General features: G+C 37.8%; 1 protein-coding gene across 6 annotated transcripts in view; it reads left to right on the top strand.

The window, feature by feature from the left end:
* The first annotated feature begins 477 nt into the window (after nt 1-477).
* ADGRG6 (adhesion G protein-coupled receptor G6) overlaps nt 478-26,515 on the top strand; it is a 135,636-nt gene continuing 109,598 nt past the window's right edge. For 5 of the 6 annotated variants that reach the window (XM_061207705.1, XM_061207710.1, XM_061207704.1 and 2 more), the window contains exons 1-2: nt 1,488-1,660; nt 8,951-9,051. In XM_061207705.1, the coding sequence (XP_061063688.1) occupies nt 1,539-1,660; nt 8,951-9,051 (223 nt within the window). In that variant the 5' untranslated portion in view covers nt 1,488-1,538. Of the gene's footprint in view, nt 1,276-1,487; nt 1,661-8,950; nt 9,052-26,515 lie in introns of those variants that run through there. The other variant, XM_061207706.1, reaches the window with a different exon arrangement.

Below are 26,515 nucleotides of genomic sequence, written 5' to 3'. Positions count from 1 at the left end.
CCCCCTCTTAAGGCTGGTCTTCGTCCTTGGTTGGAGAAGGGGGGCTGAGGGACTCTCACCCCCTCTACCCCAGCAGAGACCAAGAGATGTGGTGATGGTATGGGGGGGCTGAGTGTGCTGTGAAGACAGACGGTTCTCACTTCACTCTGATTATTAGAAAGAAAAAGAACAAAAGAAGGGAGAGGGGGGAGAGAGATGTAAGAAAAGGAAGAAGAAGAAGAAAAAAAAAAAAGCGACTGAAAAGTAAAAGAAAAGCAAGGCAGTGGCCCGGGAACCTGGCGGAGGGGTCCCGCGCGGGCCCAGGTGGGCTGGCGGCGCGGCACCCCGGCGAGCAAGGAGGCGGTGCCCACCCCGCCGCGGGCGTTCCGAGCTGCTCATTTCTCGCGAGGAGGGTCTCCCGGATTCAGGGCGCCCGGCTTTCGCGTGACCTCCGGGTCTGCCCCGCCCCCTCCCCCGGCTGGCAGCCGCGCCGGGCCCGGAGCCAGTCTCCCACTCCCTCCGGCCCCCGCAGCTTGCCCCTCGCTGCCCGTCGGGGGGAGCGCCTCTCCCAACCCGCAGCGACACTTCTCCCTCCTGCCCCGGGGCGGGATCCTGGGTGGGGCGGCTGCGCCCACGGGACGGTCCCCGCCGCCGAGCACCGAGGCTGGGACCGCCCCAGGGCCGCGCCGGGCCCGGCCAGACGCCGCGCGCCGCCAGGGCAGCAGCACCTGAGCCCGCTGCCCGGGCAGAGCCTCGGCGCCGGAAGCGCGGGCCGGGTGAACCGGCCCCGGGAACAGCCCGAGCCCGCGGGGGGGGAGGGGGGGAAAACGAGAGCCACAAAGGGGGTGACCACGTGCCGCCGCGCGCCAGCGGGGCCGAGGACCTACGGAAACGGACCCCTTCACCCACCCGCCCAACCCCCCTGGGAGCGCCCGGGGTACCCCGAGCACCCAGCACCAGCTCGAAGGCAGACCCAGCCGCTAAGCTTCAACGTTCTCGCCCTAACTTTCCTCCAACTTCTCTGTAAGGAGGAACCTGCCGCCCCGCCCGCCGCCATCCGCACTTGAACTCCGCGGAGCCTGCCGTCCACCTTGCGCCACCCCGAGCGCCGGCTAGGAGCGGCTGTCGGGAAGCCCCGATGACCTCTCCAGAAAGAGCGTGAAGAAGGCTTCGGCCGCCGCGCTCGGCCCAGGCGCCAGGGCGGCTCCATCGGGGAACTCGGAGCAGCAGAGCCGGGGAAGGTGGTGGAGCATGACCGCGCGGCCCCTGGGGACCTCAGCGCAGTGATGCCGACATGTAAGTCCCCCCTTTCAGCTCAGAATTCCTTCACACCTTTACCTGTGCCTCCCCCCGCCCCACCCCAAGGGCTGTGTAAGGACTTCAACCGCATTGACGGAATAAACCGGTTTGTCTTCACTTGGCCCCTCGAGGCACTGAGGGGCGAGCTGCTGCTGCCGGACGGAGCTGTGACATGTGTGTGCCGCTGGCTTTTTTCCAGCGAGAGGTAAACCTCACGTTTGGGCGGCGTAAAGCATAATAAAAAGGGCAGGGCTTCAAGAATGGGGAAAAGGTTTTGGATTCAAATTAAACAAGGAGTCACCGGCGCGGCTGCTCCGTCCAGGGGCCTCGCCCTGCCAAGAAGCCGCTCTCCTGGGTCAGCAAGCACCTGGGAGCTTGGAAGGTACTAGTATGCCGAGAAAATGTTGACTTTACACATTGCCACCCTTGACTGTAGAAGTTATTCTTGGATCTTTGGGTTATTTGAATGGTTTTTTTTTAAAAAAAAAAAAAAGCGCGCAGAAAAGGTTCACGGTGTACTTTGTAGATTAAAAAGTAATTAAAGAAGATGCCATTGAACGTGATAGGATCTGTGAAGGGTCTTGTACAGAAGTTGAAGTGGGGAGTATAGGGCGATGAAACGCTTAGAGAAACCTAATGGGTTTTGCCTCTGGAATTGTCATCCAAGTGGTGAGGGGCCTCAGAGCGACCCTGCGGAAGGGCCACCGACCACCCTCTAGCCTTCCAGAATGGGAAAAGGAAGGTTGTTCTCTGAAGGACCAAGCTTATTTTTGTGGCCAACTCAGAAGTTACCTTTTCTTGTAATATATCATTTTCCCTCTGGTGTTTTGTTTAATGTTGGGCAGACACCCCGACAGACATTTTTCTCCCTTCCACTAATATACGAGAGTTTCTAGAAATTGATATTCGCCCTCCCTCCCCCAACTTCTGGAGCCTTATTTATTTCCACTTAAATTTCCTCTTTCAATGTAACACCCGGGAAGAGACAAGCCCCTCAGGCCTTTGTCCATTCCTTGCACCGCCTGCCTCCCTCCCTCCAGCACACATTTTCAAAATAGGAAAAAGTGTTAGTGCCCAGAAGCCTAGCACTTGGCAGCTCTGTTCCTGGTAGTGAGCAGTATAATTAGAAAGGAACCACTTATTTTTATTAAACTGCATGTGAAGTAATTCCACACCTGTGAGTTTTAAAGTTTCATTTACCCAGTGGAATTAGCAAGGTATAACCTGAAAGAATTTATTTTGGGATACAGCCAACAGTCTCATATAAGACTTGTTCTCATATACAGGCAACACATTTTGAATGAATGTGAGTTTGTTTTAAACTTCAGTTTTTTTCTGAAAATATAGTAAGGTTTTTAACAGCAGATATTTGTCTAGCTTCCTTTCAGCTTTCCTAGGTGATTTAAATCTTATGGGGAAAAAACTACGTTACACATGAAGAAAATATGAATACCAGGTTTAAAAATAAAAGGTGTGAAACTGATCAACAAGTGATGTAAAAATTTTCTGACTATGAAATTAAGTTATATAGTCCATTTGAATTCTATATGATTAAAAAATCTTATGTCATTATATAGTAAAAGCATGAATATTTAATCACATAAAATTATGGAGTTTAATACCCTGATTTGAGTTTCTTTATTGAGCTATTTTGACAGAAAGTTTTTCCATTTCTTGCCAGATTATAACTGTTTCTTTTTGCCATTTTGCTGTTTATAATTCATATGGAATGGTTTAAGATTATCTGATTCTTTTTAGATATTAGTATGTTAGAGTATATGGAAGTAATGCCAACCTTTCCAAGGTAAATATTCCTACTATCTTGTTGAAAAGCGTTAAAAAGGGAAACATAAACTGTATTATCTATCTTTTAAATTTTAATTTTGATGGATTCAAATACACAAATTATTTAAGTATATTTTCTGCCTACTCCTGTGGATAGAGTATATATTGTTACACTCAAGTTCTGGAATTACAGACTTTATAAATATACTTTGGAGTTGTAGTGACTGCATATTTTTCATACCCTAAGAAATTTAATAGATTTAGCAAGACTTGCATTAATTGGTCTCAAGCTGCATGAAGCTACTGTTCCATTTATGGCTTATATAAATTACATGACATTGTGCTTTTCCAGTGTGAATGGTGAATGAGGCTATTGTCTCTTGGCTTATGGGAAATATTAGAAGCTTGTAGCTTTACTGCCCAACTAGACACGTCACTCTGATTTCTGGAAATAATGATTTGAAAGAGAATCAGTTTATATATTAAAAATAAACTGACAACCACTTCCTTAAACCTGACCATTTTTCTGACTGCCCATGTCTTACAAGAGTTTACATGTCTGATGGGATGATCAAAAATTTCTTGAAACTATTTAGACTTTAGACTAAATAGGAAAAGACTTTGTTCAGTGTGTGTGGCATGCTTGGGCAAAAACTACATCTTTCCACTTCATTTCTAGTGGGATGACATTATTACATTACCTACATTGGATGACATTAAGAAGCACACTGAGTGACTGGGGCGATAACATTTAAAGGACATTTCAATCGTAACTAAAAATGCCAATAAAACTTGAGTGTGCTACTTGAGTGTCATCTTACTTTCCTTTATGAGCATTACTCAGGATGAAATTATTTGGAATGCCTTAAGGAAAACTTTAATATTGCTGTATTGAAAACATTTATAGCAGATATGACCAATGCTTAACATATTTAGTATTGAATTGGTTAAAAAATCACAAATCACTAGAAAGAAAAGTATTTATAATGGAAAACTATACAAATGACTTGAATATGACAATCTGAACAAAGGAAATCCAAATGAGACATTATTTCTTCTATCAAACTGGCAATGATTAAAGCAATAATACTCAGTAGTGATGAAAGTGTCATCAGATGAACACTGATACCCTTCAGTGTAAATGTGTATGTGTGTATTTACCTTTATTTAGAAATAGTTTTAAACCTACAGAGAAGTTGCAAAAATAACACAAAAACAGCTGTATACTCTTTACACAGAAACACTTACTGTAAATACTTACCCCATTCGTTTTACCATTTTTCTTCTTCTCTTCTCCCCTCCACTGTCTGTACGTACACACATATACACACACACACAATTTTTTTACTGAACCATCTGAAAGTAACTTACATTCATCAGGGCTTCAGGGTTTACTTTTTTAATTGCAATTTTAATTGAAGTATTTGTTGATTCACATGCAGTTTTAAGAAATAATACAGAGACAGCCCACGTACCCTTTACCCAGTTTCTCCCAATGGTGACATTTTGCAAAACTAAAGTACAATATCACAACCAGGATATTGATACAATACACCTCTCTTTTTCAGATTTTCCCAGTTTTACATGTATTTGTGTGTGTGTGTGTGTGTGTATTTCTCACGATTACCTTTTAATTTCATTTATGGTAAAGCCAGTTAGGTACATTATAGCTCAAATAAGGGTCAAGATTTGTGCAGATTTGAAGAATAAATCTTTCTGCCTTTTTGAAGTGGGGGGGGGTGAACCCAACTTAATAAAAGAAGTTACACTGAGTAATAGAATAGCACTTCTCTTTTTATTCATTGTTTAGGCTCAGGAACATGATCTTTAACCAGAAAATGAAACAAAATTGTAAGCAGGCTTGAATAAACCAAATTACCATTCTTTTTACTCTGGAAGAATTAAGGTATTCTCTGTGCTACTCATGTCCCTTTCTGAAAAGATTTGCCATAGAAATACAGTTGGTATATGGAGAATGAAGTTATTTCTGACTATTGCTGATATTAAGAGAATTAGTACCATGTTAATTTCTCCACCAATTTCAAAATTTCTTCACTAATTTCTCTTTGTGACTTTTAGGGGAGTCAGTAGGAGTAAAGAGATGGAAGACAGTAGGTTTTTTAGATTTTAATACATTTGGATTAAATGACATCTACAAGGAGTCATATCGACATTTAAAACAATTCCTATAAAAGGGTTGAGTTCTAAAGCTTTCTGACACAGGATTTAAGTATATTGTATCTTGTAGCCTATATACATTGAAAAGGAGAGTGAGTTTGCAATAGAGGTAGCTTGGTTCTCAAAAAGGACAGTTGAGTTGGAAAGCAGGTGACACAGGGGGTCTTTTTGGCTCTGACACCACTGATTATGTGATCTTGGGCAAGTAGTTTAACATCATAGTTTTTTCATCTGTGAAATGATAAGTTTTATTGCATAACTTTTAGATTCTTTTCAGGTTATAGAAGTCTATGACTCTCTTTTACTTAAAATATGTTCTTGTTCTTTTCAATAGAACTTTGAGGCCACAACTTGAGTGACACAAAATTATACTGTGTTTTTTGTAGTTCCTGTTTATAACCTTAGTAACCCTGTTCAGGATTTTCCATTCTTGTGAGAAAGTTGTTTAAATCCCAGGGATGTGTCTTTGCTAATTGGTCCCCTGAGAAGACATACAGTGCTTTCCTTCCTCTGTTCTATTCTTAATTTATTTGTTTCTGTTCTTCAGTAAACAGTAAAGTGGATGAAGGGTGGCGTGTCATATGGTTTATGTTGGTTACAAGTTCTTGCCCTGTCCTGGGTTCCTTTTCTGTACAAAGTGATGGAGTCCTGAGAACTGGAATGCATTAAGCCCGTGGTTGTCCTTTGCAGCTCTTGTCTGATAGGATTGCAGGCAGCTTTTATAAAATAGCTTCAGGAGTGAATATGGAATTCCTAAGTGTCGGAACCTTTTATAGCAAAAAAAAGTTGCATGAGCACATGAAATAGTGTTGAGTGTCGCTAAACTAATGAACATCATTCCCTGAGTATTGTTTAGAGAGCACGGGAACCATAAGAGGAGGCCACTATTCACATATTGATAACGGAGGATTGTCATGCGCCACAAAGATTAAGAAGCTAGGAGTTCTCCTGGGCTGATACTTCCTTCTATTAATATCTATAAGGCTGGCAGCCAGGCTTCACTGGTTTGCCCCTTTATTCCTCTGGGCCTCAGTTTCCTCCTTGGTGAAATGAGGAGGTTAGACTTCATCTTTGGTCCTTCCAGATGATAACTTCTTTGAATATATAATTGTTCTTTTGTTTCAGAAGCACACTCATTCATCCCCAGCATGAATGGGAAACACCTCATTCATCCAGCATCAATGGGAAATGGACCCATTCTTCCAAAAAAGTGAACTTGCCATGTGACAAAAGTTTACAGGCTACCCTTTTTAAAGCGCTCACTAAGTTCCATACAATGTTACATCTAGTTCTTTTTGGTGGATAATATTCTATTTACAGAAGAGAAAATAGGCTCAGAGTTTAAGTACTTGACCCTGCCCCCAAAACACACGGTAAATAGAAGCACCAGGATGTAACTACGTGCTATTCCAGAGTTCACATCCATTATTATTACGTTATTATTAATGACTCACTATAACATCTTGCTTCTTGTAAGCAGTAACACTGATTTTAATTTCAAATATTTTGGATGGATGTATTTGAAAATATACCTTCCATACAAAAATCCTCTGTTTTTATTATTATTATTTAAAAAAATTTTTATTGGAGTATAGTTGATTTACAATGTTGTGCAAAAATGCTCTTTAGAACGTAGCCTTTTTCTCATGTAGAATTTCCCCTAGGAGCTGCATGATGCTGGAGCTTGTAGTTTGGTGAATATAAAAACATGTCCTGAATATCAGATACTATTTTAAATTTCTGTAATAATGGCATACATGAATAATCGATTTCTTCTCTGTTCTAAGTGGATCCCAGAAGTAGATTGGTTTTGGCTTATAACATTGATCCTATTGTCTGTTCCTGGTTAAGTCCTTTCTTTTGGTTTTGCTGTTGACAGAATAACCACACTTATATTAGAATGCTCGGGATGGTAGTAAAAATAAAAATAGCTAACATTTATTGAGTACTTGCTGAATGTTAGGCACATTTCTTAAATGACATGATTTGATTTAATCATCCAGCTGCTCCATAGACTAGATTCTATTGTTGTTCCTATTTTACAGGTGAAAACTAGGAGGCACAAGGTGGTGAAGTCAATTTTCCAGGGGTTGCATAGCTCATAAGTAGCAAACCCAGGTCTGTCTGCCTCTAGATCTTGTTCTCTTTGTTATTTAAGTAGTCTCTAATAGTAAAAGACAGATTGAAAATGCAGGCTTAAGGCAAGTGCAAGAATCAGTTTGATGTCTATTTTTGCTTATACAAGTATTTCTCTTACCATTTTCTGGTTTTCTATTTAGTATTATACACTTTATTCCAGATAAGCAACCTGCAGGAAAAAAGGTATTACTGTGACCCTAAAGTATCTTATTAGTTGCTCCTCTTTTTAGAAATAAAATGACTCTCGATTACCACTTATAATCAAAGTAACTCTCTTTGGGGATTTTAAGATCTAGAGGATTCTTACTGCTACTCACCTCTTCTTCCTGCCTCATGACTCTTCTGCTCAGCAGTTCATTTATGGTCCCTTTTTGTGACTGACTTTTACAGCTGCTGCCCCCTTCAGTGGTTTGCCTTTTTTGATAGGGCTGAGTCAATGAAAGGTGTCACACCACTGTCTGAAGCCAATATAATATGTATGTCCCCATCTAAATCATTAAGTATAATTTTGAGTTTAAAGATGACACTGTTGGACTTCCCTGGTGGTGCAGTGGTTAAGAATCTGCCTGCCAATGCAGGGGCCACGGGTTCGATCCCTGGTCCGGGAAGATCCCACATGCCTCTGAGCAACTAAGCCCATGCACCACAACTACTGAGCCTGCGAGGCACAACTACTGAGCCCACGTGCCACAACTACTGAAGCCTGTGCGCCTAGAGCTGGTGCTCTGCGACAACAGAAGCCACAGCAATGGGAAGTCCACGCACCGCAACGAAGAGTAGCCCCCCTCACCGCAACTAGAGAAAGCCCGCGTGCAGCAACGAAGACCCGACACAGCCAAAAATAAATAAATAAAATTTTAAAAATGTTTAAAAAAACAAAATGAGGCTCTTGTACAGAGAATTATTTGAGAGTTTTCAAAGCAGCACCCCTCCATCTAACGTCATTTATTAGTTTTATAATACTTGGTGTTTACTAGCCATTTAAAAACTTTGATAGCTATTATTATATATAAAGAAATTAATCTTTTAGAACGTTAGTGCTTCTGTACTTAATTTTAGGGGAAGGAAGAAAGTTTGGGCACTTTAATTTTCTTTTAAATATTTCCATTTGTGAAGCAGCAGATGTTATAAAATGAAAACATTTCCCTAGAGCCTAAATTTCTGGGAGATTATAGAAGAGGTTGATAAAAACATCCTCGTGCTACTCAGATGGGCATGTGACTGGTGATGCTGAAGGTTGATGCCGAAATTGGTTTTTTTTTTATAAGTGACTTTTTTCTTGTATTATCTGAATACTTCCCCATCTTCATGAAGAAATCGTCTATTATATATTCGTTGATAAGGAAGGTGCCACCAAGTGGCAAATAAAATGCATGGATTTTTTTGTTTTGCCTAATTAGCTTAAAGGGGATGCTTAGTTTATCATCTTCAAAGTTTCTTTTTTTTATTTGGAAGCAAGGCTGAATCTGAAGGTTCCTATTTTCCAGTACCTGCTGGAAACCTACAGATTTTATTGACCGAATGCTTTACTGAATCTAAGTGTCCTGACTGTTGCTTTTTTCCATGACAGGATGTTTCACTCAGGCCGAATGTGGAGCTGTCATTCGAAATGGAAGCCAAGTTCTCTTTTGTTCTTATTTGCTTTATATATTGTGTATATTCCTCCCTCAGGTAAGTAAGACTCTTTTTCTTTCAAACTCAGAATTTAATAATGATTACATTGCCTTCAGTATAAGTGTGCCTCGTATTTGTTGATGTTTTCTGTCCTTACAGGCTTTTTCTGTCCATGGCCTCTCATTCCTCTTGAATTATGTGTGAATTCTATTACTTTGATCATTGTTTTATTTTCTAATGAGTGTATTTCTTTAATCTTAGCTACACTTCTTTTAGTTTTATTTATCTCACCCATATTGAATGATGAGATAGCTACATATCTGACATTAAAAATGTGCTAGCTGTTTCTTCTACAGTTTAATAAATATACAGTACTTAATTCTCTCTCTTTTCAAGTTTTCATTCAGTTCTTTATGAAAAGTAAAGTATAGGCTTTGCTATTTTTATTTATTGCCAAGTATCAGACAGGAATTTGAAATTAAGTTTTTAGATCATGAAGGTTATTTAGTTGACTTAAAATAATGTGACAAAGTTAATTTTAATTACAGTACTTTTGGAATGAAAATATTTAATTTTTAAAAAGAGTACAGTTTTTTTCTCAACTTTGAAATAAGACCTTTTTAGCTGTTATTGAAAGCCAAATTTTCTATAAACAGCTAATTATATGAATGAGCCAATAAGAACTTGAGGAATGTGAATGATCTTTAAAAGTTATCTGGTTTTGTTACTTGAGCAAACTGCATTTTTCTTAAGCCCATTTTGTTTTACACTTTTTATTTTTTTTACTGTTGTCTTTATTCAGTTTATTATATTTTCCTTTAGAATGAAGTCATTACTCATGAAGTCTCATGTATTGATTACTTGGGATTTACTCAAGATTTTATACATTCCATGTTTATAACATACCTGTATGTTATTATAAATAATACATTTAACAAATCTGGAAATAGATTACCTGCTAAAATTGCTAATTCATGGATCAAGATATTTAACTAGTGTTTAATATACAAATACATTTTCCCAAACCATCAGGTAGTTTCAGCTACTTACTTGGGAAATCCCTGGTACTTGTTTACTAGCTTCAAAACAAAATTGATCTTTGAGTGGTTTTTTTGGTGTATTTGTTTCAATTTCTTTATAAAGTCTATCTTTCTGTTACTTTCATTGCCAGAAAGAGGAAGCACACTTGTAAAGAGATCTGAAAATTATATATACATTAGATTTTTATCATGTACAGTGTTGAACTATTTCTTAACTTTCAAAAGTGACCCTCCAAGAGCCAATTACATGATGTAAGGTAAATTATGAGATTAAAATTCATTTTTGTTAGGTCATAGCATTTGTAAATTTTCAAGCCTTCTTCAAACCTTAAATTGGGACTTTTTATTTTAGATGTCAACATTTCATTTGGTATATGCACCTTCATTATTTTAATCATTTGAATAAATGAAACACATGTTTTTAGACTAAGTAAATGGGGTCAACTGGGCTGAGACTAGGATGGGGCAAGGGAAGCACCTGGGATGTAAAATTTAAGGAGGCGCTTATTCTCAAGGGCATGGGAATCAAAGTACTTAAATGTGTTTTTAAGTTACTGTCTGACACAAGAAATCTTTTTTAAAAATTTCTTTTATTACCCCACATGGTGTGTACATCACCTAAGGCTTTGTGACAGATAGTTACCTGTGTTTTCTCGTGAAGCCAGAATGTTTTGTGTCTATATATCTTAAATTTGACTCACTTAAAATGCCACCACCTCCCACATGAATATTTGAACTCACAGAAATACATTAGGGGCTATTATTGGCATTTTAATATCAAAATTGTGCCTTATAAGTAACTCAGTATAGGGTTTGTTAAAAAATGCATATTGAAACTTTAGCTATATCTGATTTTCAGAGTCCTATCTTTCAATCATGGTGTAATACCACTATATTTTTGAAGAACATCTGGTGCTTAACTGTGATTTATGTCTCTATATAGGCAATCTTTGACTTTTTTCACTTCTCTGGATGGCCCCTAGGTGATCTCATCGAATCCAGTGGCTTTCAGTGGCATCTTGACGCCAGTGTCTCCTCAGTCTTTATCTTCGTACCCGGCCCCTTCTTGGACCCGGAGTCATTTCTTGGGTTGCTTATTCTCATACACTTGGATATATAATAGTCCTCAAACTTCACATGTGTGAACAGGGTTCTATTTTTTTTTTTTAATATTAACTTTTTTAAAAAAAATTTATTTATTTTTGGCTGCATTGGGTCTTCGTTGCTGCATGCGGGATTTCTCTAGTTGTGGTGAGCGGGGGCTACTCTTCATTGCGGTGCGCGGGCTTCCCATTGTGGTGGCTTCTCTTTGTTGCGGAGCACGGGCTCTACGCTCACAGGCTTCAGTAGTTGTGACTCGCAGGCTCCAGAGCGCAGCCTCAATAGTTGTGGCACACGGGCTTAGTTGCTCCGTGGCATGTGGGATCTTCCCGGACCAGGGCTTGAACCCATGTCCCCTGCGTTGGCAGGCGGATTCTTAACCACTGTGCCACCAGGGAAGCCCTGAACAAGATTCTTGATTCCTACCTCCGATCCTCAAATCTGCTTCACTCTCATGCATTACAGTGCATCCTACTATCCTGCTAGTCTCTGCTACAGTCACTATTTTTTAGACACATGTCCTTTCTATTCCTTAACCATGCCTTCTTAGTACTCTCTTCTCCCTAATCCACATGTGCCTGGTTCTTTTCTGATACTGAGGTCTTAATTATTACCATCTAAGATAAGTCTGCCTATCCCCCAATTCAAAGGAGTCCCCTTGTCACTCTCATTTCACCCTTTAGGGATAATCTATTGATTTTGGTTACTCTCTTGGTTGTTAATATTTTGTTAATTTGACTGCTGTAGCTGGGTTAGAGGGTTGGCAAAACCTCTTGATTGTTAAGCTTGACACTTAGTTCAGATGATTAAAAATTAGGATCCTGTAGTTTAATTCTGATAATATCCACAATTTAACTCATAAAATAGAACTGCAATGTTAAATCTTCTAGGTAAGTTAACATTTGTAGTTTCGTGGACATTTACAAAGCAAATAGTATACAAGGTTTATGCCCTTTAGGATTTTAAAAAGTAGTATAGAAACAGAATACCTTGTCTCTTGATAGGTGATGAATATAACTTCTAATAAGAACTACAGCAAAATAACATTTGAATATTTAAACCGGTCCCACAGAAGTACAAATTACAAAATATGATTGTTTTGTACCCACTAGCTTGACAGTATTTAGAAAGGTTGATAGCATCCAGTATTATTAAAGTTTAGGTGAAGAAGACACACTAACACTGTTGGCTCTGTCTTTTGGGAGAGTAATTGGGCAACATTTTTTTAAAGAGTAAGAATGTGTATTTTCTTTGACATATCACTCCCACATGTAGGCATCTATCCTATAGAAATAAAAACCATAATAAATATATAGAGAAATATGTACCCATATGTTAACTGTAACATTGTTATAGCAAACAGTTGGTAGAGACTCTGATTGTTCATCAACAAGGGAATGGTTGTATAAATTAATTTATATTCATACCATGAAATACTGTGTAGCCATTCAAAACTATGTATATTGGCTTGGAAAGATAATAAAGTTAAGTTAAAAAGCAAATTACAGAACAATATAAGATTATCCTAGATTTGTAATAAGTTGTACTACAAAACTGGGATTATTATGTATGTATACTTTTGTGTAAGACTGTATAAACATATTAATAAAACATGGAATGATACACATCAGGTTTTAAAATGGGTTATCACAGGGGCGTAAAGTGGATTATCTCAGGGTGGGAGTGAGAAGGGGGAAGGCGGTGGAACTTCATACAACTCCGAATGATTTGCCTCGTTACAATGAACATGTATTACTGTAGTAATTTGGGAAAACAAAAAATCCTAATAAGATTCTTTGGTATTAAAAAAAGAAGCCGCAGTAAAAAAACTGCCAGAGAGACTGTTGACGTGTATGAATATTATACTTTTATAAGTATGGTTATAATGGTTAGTCATGTAACCATTACTCCAGCTCTTCCTTCACTTGATATGAATCTCTAAAAGGTGTTTCAAGTAAGAACCTCTTTTTATGTAGCGTGACACACTATGATCTGAAGATGAATGATGATATCTCAAGCAGACAGAAGGTTGTGGCTTCAAATAGAGTGGGAAACAGACAGCCAAGAGCCAAGGAATTCCTTAGCAACCAGGAGCCTGTTTCCACACAGATAGCCTTAGTCACGAGCACTGGGGGAGGAGCCTCCCTTCTCTCCTGAAAATCGATGACATCAGCAGATTATTTCAAAGCTGAATGTTATTCTGATAGTTATGATACATCAACAGCTAAAAGAGGAAATGTTTCTGAAAGTACAATCTGGCCTGAATTATGTGCTTTCTAGCCCAGAGGACAGCACGGTTCTGGAAGGCAGATGATTGGACTAATCTTGTGCTTTTTTTGGTTTGTGTGTTAATTTTACTCATGATCATCAATTACATTGCAATTTGTATTGGAGTGTTAGACATCTTTTACACATATTTTTATATGCAATCAAATGGCTTTCGAATGCATAGAAAAATAATCCCTTTATAAATCTGCCAGGTTTTTTTTTCTAGCCATTTTAACATTAATGTGTCATTAATTACTAAATAAGTATATTTGAAAGGTCAAAAATTAGGCTCTACTTGTGCAAACTATTCTTATTAAGTGAAGAAAGAGCCAGAGTAATGCTTAAGTGACTAACAGAAAACTATAATATATGACAATAAATATTTGTGGGGGTTTTTTTCCAGTTAGGGTCAAAGTGCTCCAAATTACTGTCTGAAGCTTTCAGCTAAAAGGCTGTTTTCCCATTCTACACTTCAGATTAGAAGAGCCAATGTGATTGAATAAGCAAACGTTAGAAAGTTGTATACAGAAGTTTCTTTGATGCGTCTTCCCTGTAGATAATTGCCTGCCTTCATATACCTTTGAGATGATCTGATTTTGATGTAGGTAAATATGAAATCCTACGTTGGGGTCATAAAGTCAATTACATAAATGTGGAATGAGGGTGACTCATCTTGTCACCACAGTGACTATCTCAAGTGACTAAGCAGTGTGATGGGGCCTCCAGTGAAACTGACACCATGTAGGAATTAAGCATTAGGAAGAGTGAGGTGTTGGCAAACAGTCTTCCCCTTTGCTGGTCAGACCACGCTTGTCTCCAGGCATGGTTGTCATCCTTTAGAGAGAGTTCATAAACAGAGTATCTAGACCAGGCAGATCAGCCTGGTGATGAGTCTCGAGCAATCTGAGGAATGTTTCAGAGCATCTCTGTCTCCACTGTTATGTGAAGCCTTTGTGGGGCTGGGTTGCAGCTGTGGACTCATGCCCTTTGAGTCAGCCATCACATTGTTGCTTTGGTGTAACAATTTGGTTTCTTTTGAAAGATAAAAATCTCGCTGAATTAAAAAAATTGATTTAAATGGCACATTTGCTTTGGAATAGTGACATCAGTAAGAATGCGATAGTGGTCTTCAGATGTTTGAAGAGTGGTCATTTGGAAGTGAAAACAGACTTAGTTTAAGTATTTTGGGGTTGATGCTCCAAGTACCAAATGACTCAGTAACTGGTTGCCAAAAGACAAAGCCAGCTGACCTTCGAAATCGCCATCACTGGCGATGAAGAAGGTATGAAGAAGGAGTCTTAATTTTGAAGAGGAATTTGTACTAAAAGCCGTGAAGGCCTCCTCAACCTCCAGTTTAATCATAGAGAGAGTGTGTGTGTGTTATAGAACTTTTGTGCTTTTTTTGATCCCTCACACCCTCCTTTGGTAACTGTGAGGTGGTTTTCCATGTCTGCAAGTCTGTCTCTGTTTTGTAAGTAAGTTAATTAGTACTGTTTTTCAGATCCCACATATAAGTGATATCATATGATATTTGTCTTTGTCTGATTTACTTCACTTAGTATGATAATCTCTAGGTCCATACATGTTGCTGCAGAGAGAGCCTGTTTTTTTGAGGTACACATTCTTTTAATAGTTACCTCAAAAGTTTCTTCTGTGTGTATTTCCTTTCAATTTTAGCAGGTAAGCTCTACTCAATTAGAGATTGGGAAGGTAACTTTCTTAGACAAGATAAACCTGGGGAACTCTAGACTTTGGCAGGTACAAAATTTTCTGCCACTTTCAAATTAATAATTCTTTATGGAGTTTTCCTTTTATTTTTAGCAAGTAGAATATGTGCTTTTTGGCACCATTCTTCCTAAGATTTCAGTGTCATAGTATTTAGTAAATTAAAAATGTGGAAAAGAACAAAATGGAAAAGAACCAAAGAGAGAGGGAAAAAAAACTTATTGCAGATTTAATGAGTAAATATGATTTATAAGGTGGGGCAGCAGGGTAGGAAAGTAAGGAGGTTAGATGACAAAATATATTAATCTGACAATGAGCACGAAGTCACAATATTATAAACATCTTTTCCCCTTCACTGAACAAAGATGATTAAACACCTGAAAAAAAAAAAAACGAGGTCATTTGCCAGTACATGGGTGGTGGCTATCACCAGTTCAGATGAACCTATTTAACCATTACCAAAAAAAAAAAAACCTCTCAGAGAAGAATAAAGTAATCCAGTGGGAACTGTGTTACTACTGTATTTCTATGGTTAAGACTAATTATCTTGATTTTTTTTTTTCAAAAATCATTAAAACTATTTATAGCCAATTAATCTTTTTAGATGAGAGCTCCTTTGTCAGAAAAATAGTTTGAATTATTTGATGTAAAAATATCTTGGTTTACAGTTATTCCTAAACCAGCCTCATCTTAAACTTGTGGTTTAAAAATGATACACTTTTTAAAAAAATTACGGAATTTTCTCTAATAAATCAACTATTATGAGTCAAAAAAGATGCTTCTGCTATTACATTCTGCTCCCAGCTTGGTGCTGCTAGTTTAGATAAAGGGAAGAGAGAAACTGTTGGCAGTAGAGCCAGCTGATGGATTGTGTCAATCCCCTTGAAAATCAAAAATTTTTTCATCTCTTTAATTATAAAATTACACTAATCACTATTATTGGACTATGCAAAGCTATAAGAATGAGTTAATGCTTATGATTTTTACAAATACCTAAACAAAATGGTATTTTTAGAAGATTCTTTACCTGGTTGAAACTTTAAAGAGTACTGTTAAAGTAAAATACAGATCTGAAAAAAAGAAAATACTCTTAATGGGAATACAGTATTAATCACTGCTTTTAAACACATCCACAGTTTCTTCCTTCCTTTTTTTTTTTGCCTTAAATATATGCACAGAAATATGGCATTACATACAGCTAATACTGGCCTCAATTGAGTATAAGTAACAGTTTTACTGGGTTACTGGCTTTAATGAAGAGACTCTTAAGACAGAAAATGAGGGTTTTCTAGTCATAGTGATTTCATTGTCTTCAGTACTGATGCTACAGGGGGTGAGGAAAGCTAGAAAGCTAGACTTATAGAGATATTTTGCCTCCATATTGGGTTTTTTAGAGAGAATGAACTCCCAAGTATATACACTAAGGCATCATGGAATATGGTCCCCACCTCTTCCTGAATTCTCCGAATGGGCGTCTCCTGGCTGGGTCATCAGAGGTGAAAATTAGGCTTTTACTTGGACTGCTAATCTCATCTCTCTTTAGAATGGTAATCTGAAAATCTGTTACTTGTAGTAAGTTCAGGACCACAAAATTTCTGTAACAATACTGATGAAGTACAAATATATCAATAAACAATAAGGTCTGTGGTTCTCTCAGAGCCTTTGCTAACTTGACATAGGACTTTCCTTCCAGTTCAGTAAGCCCTGATACTTTCATTGGTGTTTGTTTAGGCCTCTCATTACTTCTCATCATCTGACTTGCTTACCTGTCTCTCACACACACATATTAGAGAGGTCTGACTTTTTCAGTAACTGTTTCAGAGGAAAGTTCTCTCTGAATTTGCAACAATTACTTTTTAAAAAGAATTGAGATGTAATTGACATGTAACTTTATACTATGCGACTGTTTCTTATATTTAAGGTCCTGTTGGTTTACAGACATGAGGCTGTGATTGTGCTGCCACAGAAGAGGTTTTCAGTAAATGTGTAGTGAATGAATCAAATTGCTTTCCAAGCTGCCCTTTTGTGACTTGGATTTTCCTTAGCAACGTGAGTCTAGCAGATCTAACTGTTAGGTATTCTTAATCAGAACCTTTTCCCTCCCCCAATATTATTAAAGTAAATTAAACATTTGTGACAGCATTATAGTACTTAAGGGAGTTACAGAGAACATAGTTAGCATGCTACTTTTAAGTGCATTTAAAAGTTGAGGGCTATGTCACAATAATACCATCATATTTGAGTGTTGCACATGTGTGTGTGTATCAGATACGTATCAGACTCTTTTCAAAGTCCTAGCTATGCAGAGCTAAATCATGATCCTTAAAATCAAGAAGTTTTAGTGTTGATAAGGAGACTGACATGAGACAAATAGGAAGCACTGCGATATGTGGTCTAATAGAATTGTGACTGTGATATCAAGGGATAACAGAAGAGATCTCAGAAAAGTTTGCACAGAGGAGGTAATGTTAAAACTGCATCTTCTAGCAGGGGTGATGAAAAAATACTTACAAAATCACATGGCTTTGTCATTGACCATTTGAAGAGCTTTCCCTGTAATCAGATTGGATGGCTGGCTGTAAAAACTGATTGCAAGCCAAAGCAATCTTGAGAAAGAAAAACGGAGTTGGAGGAATCCCTGACTTCAGACTATACTACAAAGCTACAGTAATCAAGACAGTATGGTACTGGCACAAAAACCGAAATATAGATCAATGGAACAGGATAGAAAGCCCAGAGCTAAACCCACGCACTTATGGTCACCTTATTTTTGATAAAGGGGGCAAGAATATACAATGGAGAAAAGACAGCCTCTTCAATAAGTGGTGCTGGGAAAACTGGACAGCTACATGTAAAAGAATGAAATTAGAGCACTCCCTAACACCATACACAAAAATAAACTCAAAATGGATTAAAGACCTAAATGTAAGGCCAGACACTATAAAACTCTTAGAGGAAAACATAGGCAGAGCACTCTATGACATAAATCACAGCAAGATCCTTTTTGACCCACCTCCTAGAGTAATGGAAATAAAAACAAAAATAAACAAATGGGACCTAATGAAACTTGAAAGCTTTTGCACAACAAAGGAAACCATAAACAAGATGAAAAGACAACCCACAGAATGGGAGAAAATATTTGCAAACGAAGCAACTGACAAAGGATTAATCTTCAAAATATATAAGCAGCTCAATATCAAAAAAACAAACAACCCAATCCAAAAATGGGCAGAAGACCTAAACTGACATTTCTCCAAAGAAGATATACAGATTGCCAACAGACACATGAAAGGATGCTCAACATCACTAATCATTAGAGAAATACATATCAAAACTACAATGAGGTATCACCTCACCCCGGTCAGAATGGCCATCACCAAAAAATCTACAAACAATAAATGCTGGAGAGGGTGTGGAGAAAAGGGAACCCTCTTGCACTCTTGGCAGGAATGTAAATTGGTACAGCCACTATGGAGAACAGTATGGAGGTTCCTTAAAAAATTAAAAATAGAACTACCATATGACCCAGCAATCCCACTACTGGGCATATACCCTAAGAAAACCATAATTCAAAAAGAGTCATGTACCACAATGTTCCTTGCAGCTCTATTTACAATAGCCAGGACATGGAAGCAACCTAAGTGTCCATCGACAGATGAATGGATAAAGAATATTTGGCACATGTATACAATGGAATATTACTCAGCCATAAAAAGAAATGAAATTTGTAGTGAGATGGATGGACCCAGAGTCTTCATACAGAGTGAAGTAAGTCAGAAAGAGAAAAACAAATACCGTATGCTAACACATATATATGGAATCTAAAAAAAAAAAAAAAATGGTTCTGAAGAACCTAGCGGCAGGACAGGAATAAAGACTTAGGTGTAGAGAATGGACTTGAGGACACGGGGAGGGGGAAGGGTAAGCTGGGACAAAGTGAGAGAATGGCATGGACATATATACACTACCAAATGTAAAACAGATAGCTAGTGGGAAGCAGCCGCATAGCACAGGGAGATCAGCTCGGTGCTTTGCGACCACCTAGAGGGGTGGGATAGAGAGGGTGGGAGGGAGACGCAGGAGGGAGGGGATATGGGGATATATGTATATGTATAGCGGATTCACTTTGTTATACAGCAGCAACTAACACACCATTCTTAAGCTATTATACTCCAATAAAGATGTTAAACAAACAAACAAACAAACTGATTGCAGTTGTGGGAGTGGTTCGTCCCCACTGAGTTTCATCTCTGATCTTGACCAAAAGCAAAAAGAAGGAAAGTGAGCATGGAAATGGAGAAGGGTGAGGTAGGCAGAGAAAGGGAAAGGGCAAACCTAGGAATTCACTGAAACTGATTTCGTGGAAGGATCCATAACTTCCTGTGCCTAGAATAAAGGGTCTCTGCAGAAGAGAATAAGGAAAGAACGTAGACACTTAAGCAGGAGGCCTGACTGTGGAGGATGTCAATGGAGGGACTGTGCTGTCAGAGCTGAATGAGGAATTCTAGCTCAGTGGGGAGATAGGCATGTCATTACCCACTATAGCTCAGTAAGACACCTGCAACCAAAAATGTACACTGAAGGGAACAGAGGGTAAGAACTCCCTAGGATCATAGTTAGGTAACTCAGTGTCAGACCTGTCTTTTCTTTACTGAGTCTGTGGTTTATGCTTTTTCTCTATGAGGTACCATTTTACTTCAGAAAAGGCAGTCTTACTTTCCTCCTTGGTGAACAGCATTCATGTATATATCGAAAAGCTGGAGATATTAACAGAATCTTAGGCACACTTGCTGCCTTCTCTTTCTTGCTCAAACTCATATTTAGCTGTGACCAAGGGTTGCTGAGTCTAGGTTAGAAATGCCTTCTTTATCTTTATAATGACTGTCTCTGAGGCTCTCATCTCCACCAGGTGTGTCCAGTGTTTCTGTTAAACCACTGTTGGAATCATGCCACTGCCCTGTTTAAGTTCCCCTGAAGATTCTCCTTGCCCACAGGATACAGTCTACAGTCCTTAATTTATGTAATGTCACAGCTCCTTAGTTTTGAAATGCCCTATCAAGTGCCTGCCGGACAGTAGGGTCTCAATTAAATATTGAATGAGTACAGAAATTGAAAAATTTATATATTTTTGCTAAGCAAAATGAGGATTTAGTCATAGGTGTTCAGTTATTTAAGAGAAAAAATTTGTGCTTGGCCTAGGTACTATGTTGAAGTTTAGAAATTAATGGTTCAACCCTTCCATCTTTGTGGAAGACCAGCTATTTGAGAGGGGAAGTTTCATAAAATAATTATTTGTGCCTCTAAATGAGTAAAAATAACTAGAGTATTTATTTTCACTTGCTCCAAGGGCTAAGCTTCTCATGGAAATACATTTTTTTAGTGCCAAACTGATCTCATCACTATTAAAATGTACACTCTTTAAAAAAATCCATTTTTGTTGAAAATAGTAAAAGTTATTATTTTCTTAAAATTCTTTCAGCTGTTCCCCCCTTCCCCTGTGGCCGTCTTTTCCATAGTTATCCCCATCATCACCTGTAACTTTAGCTTCTTATCTTGGGTTAAACCTTCCCTGCTTAGCCCACAAACATGTCTAAGTCTTTTCTTTATAAAGCAAACAAATTTTTCCCACATCCCCTCCACACTTTTGTTCTGTTCAGTTTTCATTTGTCATTCCTTTCATTTCCTAAAGTCTTGAAAGACTAGTCTACATTTGGATTTATTACTTCCTCACCATTAAAAATAGATTATTCTGTTTTGAAGATGCCTTGACAGGTTATCAATTTGTGTGTGTATGTAAACAGTTATGTTATGGTTCTCTAAAGATCTCCTAAGTTAGTCTGAACTTCCCCAAAGGTTTATTTATTAAAAAAAATTCTTTTCAAGTAGATGGACCATGTTCACTGCAGTAACGTTTTGTTATTAAGAGGACAAGAAAACACTTTCTTCATAGAAAGTCTGTTTTAGGTTGAAATTGTGTCACAAAATGAGATGACTTATATTCAACTTTAAGAATATACCTCTTTGCATGTTTTTCATATTCTTTAAATGTTCCTTTAGGTGCCTCTGACTTCCTAGAAGCTTATGTTACCTCTTTTTTTTTTCCTTGTTTAAATCAGATTTACATCCTGATTTGCCAGTTAGTTCTGTTTCCCATTCCTATTTCTTTCTTTTTGAGTACTTTTCGATATTCCCATCATATCTTAAAATTTTCTATATGACAGTTATTAGGATATTTATTTCAAAATGGTTGGTTCAAGTGAAGCTGAAAGACTGTCCTTTCTCTTCGTCTGCTATGTGTGCCTGGCTTTGCTTTACAACAACATTTATCTTTGTTATAGTTATATTTAAAAACACCTTCAGTTGGGAATTTTTGGCTAATTTACATTTAAAACTCCCATTTGTTCGAAGCAGAAATACATAGATATAAAAATGTAGTGCTGTAAGTCACAACTTACCATTGTTTTGGTTAGAAAAACAGTTCATTAGGCTTTGTTAAGTAGGTTAGAAGTCTTTTAGCCCTTAGCGAAGAATATAGAAACTAAACCGGTTTTGTTATTCATCTGGAAGCTAAAAAAATCATATTTGAAGTCTAATCATCAAATTGAACTTGTATAATTTTGTTTTTCCCTGTTATTAAAGGAGAACTTTTAATCTTCAAAAGTAAGATCATAGTACCTTCTGAGTATTTTAAATTTTAATAATCCTAGTCATAAATAACATCTATTGTGGGCTATTTCAGGTTAAAAATACAAGTGAATCCTGTATGCTTAAGAGAAAATGTGCCTTTGAAAAGCATATTTTAAAAAATATAAACCTATGTTGGATTTTATTTAAACTTGAACTGTACATACTATGGTGTCAATGTATTTTTTGATGCATTTAAACTAATTACGAGAATGAAAAGGCTGGTTCGATATCAATAACACTGCTAAGTTGACTCTGAGTGACTTGATCCATCAGTAACATGAGCTAAATGCTGACTCTGAAATAAAATTTTTCCAAGATGTTCTTTTATAGTCAGAAATACCTTCTCAGTGTGTGTACTGGAGCTTTATTCCTCATGGACTGTAGGTAGGAGGAGACAAGTTATTACGTGTAGTGAAACTTGTGTGCCTGATTTTTTAGATTCTGTTTCTGGCAAAATCAGGCAGAGGGTGGTTGGAAGCGGTTACACTGGATGACTGAGTTCCAGGGAGCAACTGACTGGAAGGAGACACTGCAAGACACGCTGGGTTGATGGAAATGTTCCAAATTTTGGTTGGGATGTAGTTACATAGGGGTGTATGTCCATCAAAACGGATTGAACAGCACACTTAAAATCTATGCATTTTAATGTGTGTCAATTATACCTCCAAAAAATAAAATCTCAGCTAATTGGAAAAAATACTCAAAAGAGTTCTAAGAGGACACAATAAGTAGAATTCTAATGCCTCCAGAACTATCACGATTTTACTAGCTATATCAAGAATTAAATAATAGCTTTCTACAATACAACTTCTTTGTTGATTTGCTGGCTTTTGTTTTGTTTAGCTAACAGGAAAGGCATATTTAGTTTTACTATTTATGAATTAGTTAGGCTTATTCACATATTTTCAGTACTTAAGAATACTCGTGTGTGTGTGTGTGTGTGTGTGTGTGTGTGTGTGAAGGCATTTCTGTGAACGATATAAACTTCACCTAGCTCAAGTGTAAGCTTCCATGTCACGCCTCTTTAGCCTCTACATACATTCAAAAGTTCAACTTATATACTGTACCTTTACCTGGCAGCTCTTTTCCTTGAGAGCTTCTTTCCTCCATTTAATAAAAATGCATGCGATGATCAGGATATAATTTTTTTCTATTAGTTATATTTTTCATATATATATTAGATTTTGCTTCTTCACTAAGACCTTAAGGGAGACTTATTGATATCGTTGGCTTGCTTCATAAAATGAAAGATAAAAAAGGGTGCTTCAGGAACACTTACTCCATTAGTTGTCGTGTTATAAGCGTGTTTTTCTTTCTGTTCATTTTATTTCATCGTTACAGAGCTGTTTATCATTTACTGTAAAGTGATTTATACTCATTTCACAAACACATGGTATTTGTGAAAACCTCCACAAATCTTTTTGTAAATTTGATTGCTCAGCAAATATAAAGCATGAATCAGAAAGTGAATTTCAGTCAAACACTTGAAAATTCCAACCTAGACTAGACTCAGCACCTGGTGAGTGGTTTCTGAGAGGTTATTTGTTCTGCCCTGGTTCCTAACTTGAGAGGTTTTCATGGGTAAATAGTGGGTTGAAAGCATCAGTCAAGACAGTCTCATTTCAAAAGATGCACCTGCTATGACTGTGTCCCTGGGTAAAGGTCACTATTTGCCTAGGAATGGTGTAATGAGAATGTGGCCATTGATGGAAGCAAAATAATGAGACTAATAATCATCAACTGTTAATATTAAGATCCCAGATGATGCACAGATTATACAAAAACATCTTCTGAAAGAGAGACTGTATCCTTATTGGATGGATACTTTGAGGAAGTACTGTGTATAATTCAGTAAATCCAAAGGGGAAAAGTGGCATCATTTTAAACTTCAGTAAGTATTACAAAAAGGTGAAGCTCAACTTTTACATCTTAAAGTCTGCTCTTATTTCTGAGTTTCAGACAAGTTTAAAATTAAGCTGATTCAGCTGAGGTTTTACTCAGTGGGACCTGTGCTAGTAAGTTACAATTCCATTGGCTCTAGCCATTGGATAGGACAACATTTTATTTTCTTTAAAAAAATCTTCATATATTGTTTAGATACTAGGGTACCTTGAAACCAAGCCTATGTGATAATAGAGTAGGGGAAATTTTATGGCTCTTCTATCATGTGAAGCTACCGCTCTCTATTAGGGTTCCAGTTACCTGTGCAGTGGCTTGGAAAGTGCTGTCAGACAGAAATATGGGGCTCACACTTCTTGTGTTTCTTTCTGTTAAGGATCAAAGGTTTGTTCTATCAGTTATCCAGTGTCTAAAAACAGTTTTTCTGTGTGTTTTGCCCACTTATATGTTTGCTTTTGCTGGGAGGGGGAGTCCAACATTTGTTACTTCATTATGACTGGAGCCAGGAGTCCCTACTATTTTATTTGAACTGAATGTAAACTTACATTTTTTGCCAATCATTGGATATACAGCAAAGTCCTTTTCTTTGAGGATAGATTTGTTAATTGGAGAGTGTTTTCTCTTTTGAATAAATTATGCCCATAAAGTGTCATCATTGATTTTTTCTTCCAGTTTTATTGAGATATAATTTACATACAGCACAGTGATTTTTAATTTTGTTTCCTTTAGAGTGAAGAGAAATTGCTTATGAAGTGATCTGAACACAGAATCCTCATTTTTAAGAGTTTTACCATTTAGTCATTAAAGATCATCTCACCCATATCTAATTGAACAGCTATTTTTATTTACCTCTATTCAAAACTTTCCTAATGATTCAACTAAGTTTTCATAGACCCATATATCCTTTTACTTTTGTATTTTTATTGGGTTATGTGAAATATAGTAAATTTCATAGCTAGAATATGAAGTATAACTGGCAAAAAATAGTCAGGAACAAACATGATCTAATAAGCACAGCTCAACTACTGGGAACAGCTGTTCAGAGGACTATTAGCTTTGAATATTCAGTTCACTGTGAGTGTCATTCAGTGTATTTTACAAAGAAAGTCATGAGAGTAGGTTAACCTGAGGCATCAGTTAAGTGCAGGTTGATTAGGAGAGTTTCTCTCAGACTTCTGGGCTGCAGCCTAAGATATTCTTCAAAGTTGCTTTTTCCTGGTTTCAGTGTGTCACTACTATAATTTTTCTTCCCTCCAGAATCAAGATGTCAAAGGTATCTTTGACTCTCCCTTAGCAATCCTTCTCTGAGACCTAATCTATTGCTAAATCTGGGAGCATCTGTTGTATCTCTTTGGTTTTTTGAATGATCTTCATTCTAATGCAGACCCTTATGGTTTCTTGCCTCAACTTTTGTAATGATAGAAAAACTGATGCCGTTGTCTCCTGTTTTCATCTGCAAGCTAGTAATAAACTACTTTCATATAAACATTTCTTAGAGTGTAATTTGCTCAGGAACCTTGAAGAGCTTTTGGTTGCTGAATTAAGTACTGCCTTTACGGATTGACATTCGAGATCCTTCACCATATATTCTTAACTAGTATTTTTTTTTTTTTTTAAAGATCTGTTACTTTGATATTAATGCATGTGTTTTTTTTTTAAATTTATTTATTTTTTTTATTTATTTTTGGCTGTGTTGGGTCTTCGTTTCTGTGCGAGGGCTTTCTCTAGTTGTGGCAAGCGGGGGCCACTCTTCATCGCGGTGCGCGGGCCTCTCACTGTTGCGGCCTCTCTTGTTGCGGAGCACAGGCTCCAGACGCGCAGGCTCAGTAATTGTGGCTCACGGGCCCAGTTGCTCCGTGGCATGTGGGATCTTCCCAGACCAGGGCTCGAACCCGTGTCCCCTGCATTGGCAGGCAGATTCTCAACCACTGCGCCACCAGGGAAGCCCTTAACTAGTATTTTTAAAGCCATTTCTAAGATTCCTTATTCATAATCTAAGAAACAAACAAATTGAAAAACATATTTTTCTCTAACATTTCATATATTTCCCTGCCTCTAAGTCTTCTTTACACTATTTCCTCAACCTAAAAAGCCTTTCTCCTTCTTTGCTACATAATAAGGTGCCTCCCCATCTCAAGATGTGTGTTAAATGCTTCCTCATGCCGGGAGCATTTAAAATGAGGCTGGTAAGACAAGTAGGTTTTTTCCCTTAATTTTCATGTATGTATATATCAATGTAACCACCCGTTAGATAACATTTTAAAGGTAGAAATGGAGCAGGAAATATTTTCTATATCCCCACTTTTTTTTCATTTCTCCTTTGGAATTCTATAATAATTTGTACTTATTCTATGTTTTGTTGCCGAATTGTGTTTTAAGATTATTACTGTTTGTGTTTTCTTTTTTATTGATTATGAGTGCCTAAAATGTAGGGGCTATGTCTTCTTCTTCTTCTTTTTTTTTTTTTTTTCTTGTGTTCTGCACAAAACCAAGGGAGTGTGGGTACTGCAATGTGAATGAATTGAAGCATATTATTTAAAGGGAGACATTTGAGATTAAGGTAACCCATCCACTCTACAGGTTTGACGTGAAAGGCATAGAAGCTATGTCGTGAAAAAGTAGACCAAGACACAAGACGTGCATTTTAGTTATCATACTGGAGCAGATTTACTTGAACTGTTCAGAGTGCTGCAGACCCTGGTGGCTTATTCTGCATGTCATTCATTTTGTCTCTGTTGGTGTATACCCCAAATTACATAGTACTTAAGAAAAACTTCCTAAGAAGTTGATAACGTAAGAAT

Source organism: Eubalaena glacialis, chromosome 12 (genome assembly GCF_028564815.1).
Source record: "Eubalaena glacialis isolate mEubGla1 chromosome 12, mEubGla1.1.hap2.+ XY, whole genome shotgun sequence".
NCBI classification, from domain to species: domain Eukaryota; kingdom Metazoa; phylum Chordata; class Mammalia; order Artiodactyla; family Balaenidae; genus Eubalaena; species Eubalaena glacialis.
This window is presented reverse-complemented; position numbering and strand designations above follow the sequence as displayed.